The 6,380-nt window shown below is 34.6% G+C and overlaps 1 protein-coding gene across 2 annotated transcripts; it reads right to left on the reverse strand.

Moving 5' to 3' along the window:
* Nucleotides 1-350: 350 nt before the first annotated feature.
* On the reverse strand, nucleotides 351-4,963 carry LOC113846753. 2 transcript variants are annotated; one of them, XM_027475360.1, is made up of 6 exons: nucleotides 3,728-4,963; nucleotides 2,604-2,661; nucleotides 2,424-2,507; nucleotides 2,125-2,266; nucleotides 890-1,006; nucleotides 351-817 (listed from the first exon to the last, which is right to left on the reverse strand). In XM_027475360.1, exons 1-6 carry the CDS (start codon nucleotides 4,209-4,211, stop codon nucleotides 638-640), a joined length of 1,065 nt encoding a protein of 354 aa, XP_027331161.1. In that variant the 5' UTR covers nucleotides 4,212-4,963; the 3' UTR covers nucleotides 351-637. The 2 variants fall into 2 exon arrangements, with proteins under 2 accessions (XP_027331161.1, XP_027331160.1); XM_027475359.1 differs by having other exon boundaries at nucleotides 351-1,006.
* Nucleotides 4,964-6,380: the final 1,417 nt, after the last annotated feature.

The raw sequence follows: 6,380 nt of genomic DNA on the forward strand, positions 1-6,380 counted from the left end.
AAACAAGCCAATAAGTTTTTGCGTAAGATTGAAAGAAACTGGTGTAAAAGAGATAGGAGACATTGCTGGTCACGAGCCACCATTCATCACAATCACAATTATCACTTTCATAGACCATGCAATGCCCCACCACTGTTGGTGGAATCCAAACGTAGCAAACATATCTATCAAGAATGAGTAGTCCTGCTCTCACGGTGACAAATAAACACAGCCACTGTTCCATCATTGTCATCCATCACAAGTGAGACTCATCATTCAAACTCTAGCTATCCAACACAATGCATGCATGTATACAACTAAAATCAGAATGAGACAGCAACAAAGAGCTGATTATCTATTACCTGCTGCTACTGACTTGATAAAAGAAAACTATAATCATTGATATTTGTTACTGTACAAAAAATTGTACACCAATTTGTTAAGGCCTCCCGGGAGAAGCCTCATACAACAGCAAGGGTAGTTGGGTACTCAGCTGATTTAATTCAACTATGCTTTTAAAGATTCCATGAGATAGATACACAAGTTCTCCTCAATCATGGCTCAACCTAAGGCCTAAGTAATATGAACTTGCGCTACCAGATGAACTGCCGGTAGAACCAGGATCTCTGTAAGGCCAGAAAGCTGAGCCTTCATTCATTCACTCCGAGGAGAAACTCAAATTATCAATGGCCATGGACAGATCAGATTCCATCACATTATCACACTCCTTTTGTTGAGCATCATCCTTGATGACATTTTCTTCCTTCCCTTCTGCTGCGGCCACACATTCTTGGAATCTGAAGCAACTGATGAGGTGGTCATTTGTTAACCCTGCGACCTGCATGAAGGAGTATACAACTGTGGGACCCACACCACGGAAACCTCTTCTCACCAGGTCTTTGCTAATTACATCAGCTTTTGGTGTTTTTACAGGAACCTGTCGAGGATATCGGAATCTGCTTACTATAGGCTTGTGGTTCACAAAATTCCAAATATACTTGTCAAACGACCCAAACTCATCTATGACCTGGCATCAGTAAAACCTGCAAAAAGTTAGTTGCAATGATAATCATAGCCATGGTGAAAATTGTGCAAACTTCAATCATGGCAGTTCAGTAAAAAAAAAAGGGCATTGTAGTGTTTTATGTTTGGAAAAGTGACTTAGGACATACCAGCTAAGCATGCTGGCTAGTTAAAGAATCAAAATAATTAGGTTGCAAATCACTGTTGTGATAATAAGAAGCACAGGCTGTACGGCAGATTAATATTATGGTTGTCCCATATGGGTCATGTAAATTGAATAAGGGTCAGGACCACAACCTTTACCACCTAACCTACCTGATCAAATGACCAATTTTAAGTCATTCAATTAATTAGCAAGGGGGAAAATGGGACGAAAATATAGTTATTCAATTGATTTTGCATAAAATTTAAGAGAGCTCGAGAGTAATTATACATGTTAGAATACTAGACTGAAGATCACAATAAAGCAACTCATCTTTTTAAAAGAAGGGAACAAAATGTGTGAATTATCAAAAGAGAATTAAACTATCCTGCTTGCAAAATTATTTTTTCATTTAGCATCCAAGATCAAGTGGCTCCACTATTTCATCAAATACAAATGCAGTCATATAAACAGCCATGTGCAATTTGAAAAAAATGATAGTGTGTAAGTACAACCTTTTTTCTGCATTGGCAATTAATAATTTCCATTTTCTTTTCTTTGAAAATTATTAAACTCACTTTTTTTTTAGACACTTCTCCCAAAGATAGATGCAGAAAATAATGCTATTACTTTTTTTTTAAAAAAAGCTTCCAAACATGAAATATTTTAAGCAGTTGACTTCTTTCCTGACTAACATATCCTGATAAGGATAAACATGCAGGCACCCCACGATTCCACTTTATTAATAGATCACGAATAAGTACCACACACCACCTAGATCACTTGCTCCCTAGACATGTTATTAAATCCAGAGACACCCAATATAGAACAATGGATTTAGGAGATGACAGTGAAATACCACCAAGCCTGTAATCTCTTGTCTTTGGATGGTCCAGCAATTAATAAGCAATCATGATCAAACCCGTAAATTTGCATATTCCAATATGAAGGTTGCAAAAGTCATGAGAAAACTAATCTACCTTTGATATTTGTCGTGCATTCTCAATTATAGCACGTAATTTAAGGTCAGAAAGTAATGAGCTTGCAGCAGTTCCTGGTGCCATGATCTTCTTCTCATTAACTTTTGAGACAGCAACTGGATCAAAGTCTGCAAAAACTTCCCTGAAAAAAACTTTGTTAACAAAATTTATGCGAACAATCAAACAGAAAATAATGGGCTACAGTTGGGGTAGCAGCCAACCAGTACAGATTGGACGTTAAGAATGGATAATAATTGAAATAAAATAAAATAATTTCACAACTTCCACAGAGGTAATACCTAAAAACATGTCGCTTGCTTAGAATAGCGGGCCAAGTTAGTTCAGACAGAGCACTCGAAAGAACAAGAAGCTCAAACAGTTTCCTACACAAGATAAAGACTGTCAAGCAAAATATAATGGAAGAAGGCATAGTCCTTTTGCAGCCAACATAACAAGATTATTTTCAGTGGATCACATACTTGTCATCATGTACTGGAATTCCCCATTCTTCATCATGGAAAGTAGCGTAACATGGTTCTAATATCAACAGGTAAACATAGTCAGGAAACAAAACTTTGAAAAAAGACAATGTACTTCATAACTTAAAACACAATAAAAATTACAGAGGAATTTCAGGGAAAAGGTATGGCTTGTATACATTCATCTCTAATACTATTATTAACCTATATCAGGTTCATAACATGTATTCACTTGGACTTCCCAATTTTCTATTCAATAGTTCAAAATATCAACAAAAATCCATGAAAAGGCATACAATCGTTGCATATTATAATTATATTATATTCTGGCCACAAAAGCATGTTGTCTTACTATATTGCAGCACAAGCAAATGAAACGAACTAAAATATCTCAAATTTAAAACCAAACTTCATTCTCATTTGACATCAATTCATATATAAAAAGAGGACAATGATATCCAAATGAAATTATATATTAAAAGTAAAATCTCAATCTTCAAGAACTGCAATCTATCTTGAAATTAAAATCCAAATCACACGAATCACAATATGCCAAAATGAGCTCAAATACGTTCAAAATTAACTACAATGAACATATTCATGAAAGGAATTCAGCATTCAAAAGAATCATGAACTGAACTATCAGTCAAAAGGCTTGTAGTAAAACCATATTATCAATACACAAAAAATTATGGTCCATGGTGTTCGAAATCAGAATAAAAAGACTTCTAAGTGAAAGAAGAAGAAAAAGAAGTCATTGGTCGAGTTGGTAAGGACCGGATCCATATCCCACAAGAATGCAGGTTTCAGTCCTACTTCCAATGTAGTAAGTTATCTGTAAGTAACTCTGTAAGCGCTCTTTTGTGCCTTGAGGCAAGCTTTACCCCCATGACCCAACTACGAATAGAAATATCAGCCCTCATGACGGATTTGAAGTAACTACAAATAGTTATTTATTTTTATTTATTTTTAGAAAGGAAGCCTTTATTATCTCAAAAATAGATAAATGTAAAAAATATTTCTTTTCCTAAGAAAAATCTTTTGCTTAAAATTAACGCTAAGAATTTAATTGTTAACAAAAGCAAATTTCATTATCGAGACAAACAAGAAGAAGAAGAACGAACCAGTATTGGGAGTGACCCAGGCACACCTCTTCTTGGAGTGAGAAGCATGAGGAGGAGATTCTAACACACCATCAGAAGCAACACTTCTAGGCTTTGACACAGACCGCTTCCTTGTACAACCTAAGCTATTAGACCGAGTCAATCTTCCAGTAGAAGCACGGCTATGAAACGAGTCAGTGGATGCATCAGAAGAACACGAAGCATTCAGAGACACATCAGAATGCAACAACTGCTCATGCCGGCGTAGAACACTCACAGAATGTGACTGAGGAGAAGGAGAAGAACCCACAACTAAAGACACTTCATAGCATTTCTTCTCTTTTGTTGAAGCAACTTCATTCCGCATTTTCTCAGCTTTAACAATTGGCTTTGAAATTTTCCTAGAACTCAAAGTCAAAGACCCTGTCTTGTTCCCAGCTGGTCCAAGCACAGGCCTTGTCTCTGACTCACCACCATTCATTGACTTCAATCTCTGACCTGACATTGACACACAAAACTCTCTATGGCTCAATTTTTTTTTCACTTCACCACTCACCCTTTCACAGGATTCTTTAAGACCTAAACATCCATCACCTACCCATCAAAAATTCACTGAAACCCATCACTTAGAAGCTTGAGAAACCATAGAAACCATGATCAATATCAAATTTTTAGCTAACACCTGATGCAGATCTCAGATTTTCACGCTACTACTACACACTTAGAGCCATCCAAAACCGCAAATTGAGAGCCATTTAGATAGCAGAACCTCATTCCTCCCAGACAAAAATTCCCAAATCAGCAGGTTGAAGTTGATAGAACTTGCTAACACAGCACGATCAAGTTGTGCAGAAAGGGTTGACCCTTTTGAGCAAAGTTAGGGTTTAAGAGGAGTTGCATTGTATAGTAGTGATGAGTTTGGAAGTGAGGTTGAGAGAGCCTTGAAAAGCTGAGATTCCATTCTGCATTGACGATAATGATGGTGCTTTCAAAATGCGCCGCTTACACACATTCCTTGTCAGCATTCATGCCTTTTCTTTTCTTTTCTTTTCCCAGAAAATAGCAAAGAAATTTTCCTGGAAAAATGCAGGGAAAAGGAGAGTCGGAAATAACAGAAACGTTGAAGATTGAAGGGAAAGGGAGAGAGTGTGGTTTGATCAAAGAAACAAACAAACGAAGGTATAAAAAATGTGGGAGAAGATGAAGTGAGAGAATCAAAGAGTGGGAAGAGTAACAATACCTCTTCAGTCTTGAGTGACGCAATTAACGATCTTCTTTTTTTTTTTCGTCTAAGTAAAGTTGTTCAAGAATTAAATTAGTAAGGTATTTTATTATTTTAAATAGATTCATTTATTGAATCGAATTAATTAGGTTAGAAGTAATTTTAAATATTAAAATTTAAAAAGTGAGAAGAAAATATAAAATTTTAATATATTGTATCAATATTTTAAAGTTTTTTTACGTAAATAAAATAATTTTAAATATTAATTATATATTTGGTTAAAATTTAGAATTCTTCTAAACCAGAAGTCTATTTTAACCGATTTTTAATAATTTAAGACTTACTAAGAAGTCGACTTTAACTGAATTATGTGAATTTGGGTCAGGCTTAGTACAGAATAGAAGTCGATTTAAATCGACTTTTAATATATGTAAAAGTCGATTTTAATAGATTTCTCTTTAACATAAAAGTTGATTTTAATAAAAAAAAATTTTACACAAAAGTCAATTTTAATAAATTTTTCTTTAACATAGAAATGAATTTTAATATATTTCTTTTTTACACAAAAATTGATTTTAATAGATTTTTTTTAACACATAAGTCGATTTTAATATATTTCTTTTTAACATAGAAGTTGATTTTAATATATTTTTCTTTAACTTTAAAGTTGATTTTAATAGATTTCTGTTTTGACAACCGCTTTCCATATCATTCCATTCGTCTTTGCTTATAAATCAACATAGAGCTTCCAGAGTTTGCATCAAATTATTCGAAAAATCAACCAATTGAGTGCATTTTCAGTAAAATGGGAGAGAATAATGTTCATGTGCTTACATATTATAATGGTGAGATTGTAAACACAATTAAAGGAGAGATGTTTCGTAGTGACTATCAGGTTTGGTTAGTTGTCCATCCCCCAATTACTTTGCTACAATTGGAGAGTTGAATACTGGAGGAGTATAAGGGAAAATAATATACAAGTCTCAAAGGTTTTCTACAGGATGTCGGTTGATATTGGAGAATATAAAAGGTAGCGAATACGAAAAGATGAGAATATCGATCACATGTTTAGTTATTCTAACTCATTTGCTGAAGCTTGTACAATAAAGTTTTTTGTCAAATTACAAGGTGATCATTTTAGATCTGGAGGCTCAGTCTCAAATCCATCACCTTCTGTATCAAAAGTTCTCCAAGTTTCGAGCACTTTGTTAGAGACATTGAAAACTCATTATCTCTTAATCCATAGGAAATGAGACAAGGTAGCTTGGTCAGAGATTTTGATTTTATTGTGGCACAACATGATACTGAGAATGATGAAAAAAAGGACATTGATGACGATGAAGATGAATAGTTGTGTGATGTGCAGAATTTGGATGAACATTTGATATCGCGATCTCAATTTCAATCCCAATCTCAAGCTCGACATCATCCTAGTCATTACTCAACAATTGA

Source organism: Abrus precatorius, unplaced genomic scaffold (genome assembly GCF_003935025.1).
Source record: "Abrus precatorius isolate BTA unplaced genomic scaffold, Abrus_2018 Scaffold8, whole genome shotgun sequence".
NCBI classification, from domain to species: domain Eukaryota; kingdom Viridiplantae; phylum Streptophyta; class Magnoliopsida; order Fabales; family Fabaceae; genus Abrus; species Abrus precatorius.

Excerpts from the sequence above, each read along its gene's own strand:
- LOC113846753 (XM_027475359.1), bottom strand. The coding sequence starts at position 4,211 with ATGTCAGGTCAGAGATTGAAGTCAATGAATGGTGGTGAGTCAGAGACA. Across the intron at positions 2,662-3,727 it reads CTGGGTCACTCCCAATACTG|AACCATGTTACGCTACTTTC; the intron begins GTTCGTTCTTCT and ends TGTTGATATTAG. Across the intron at positions 2,508-2,603 it reads ATTCCAGTACATGATGACAA|GAAACTGTTTGAGCTTCTTG; the intron begins GTATGTGATCCA and ends TATCTTGTGTAG.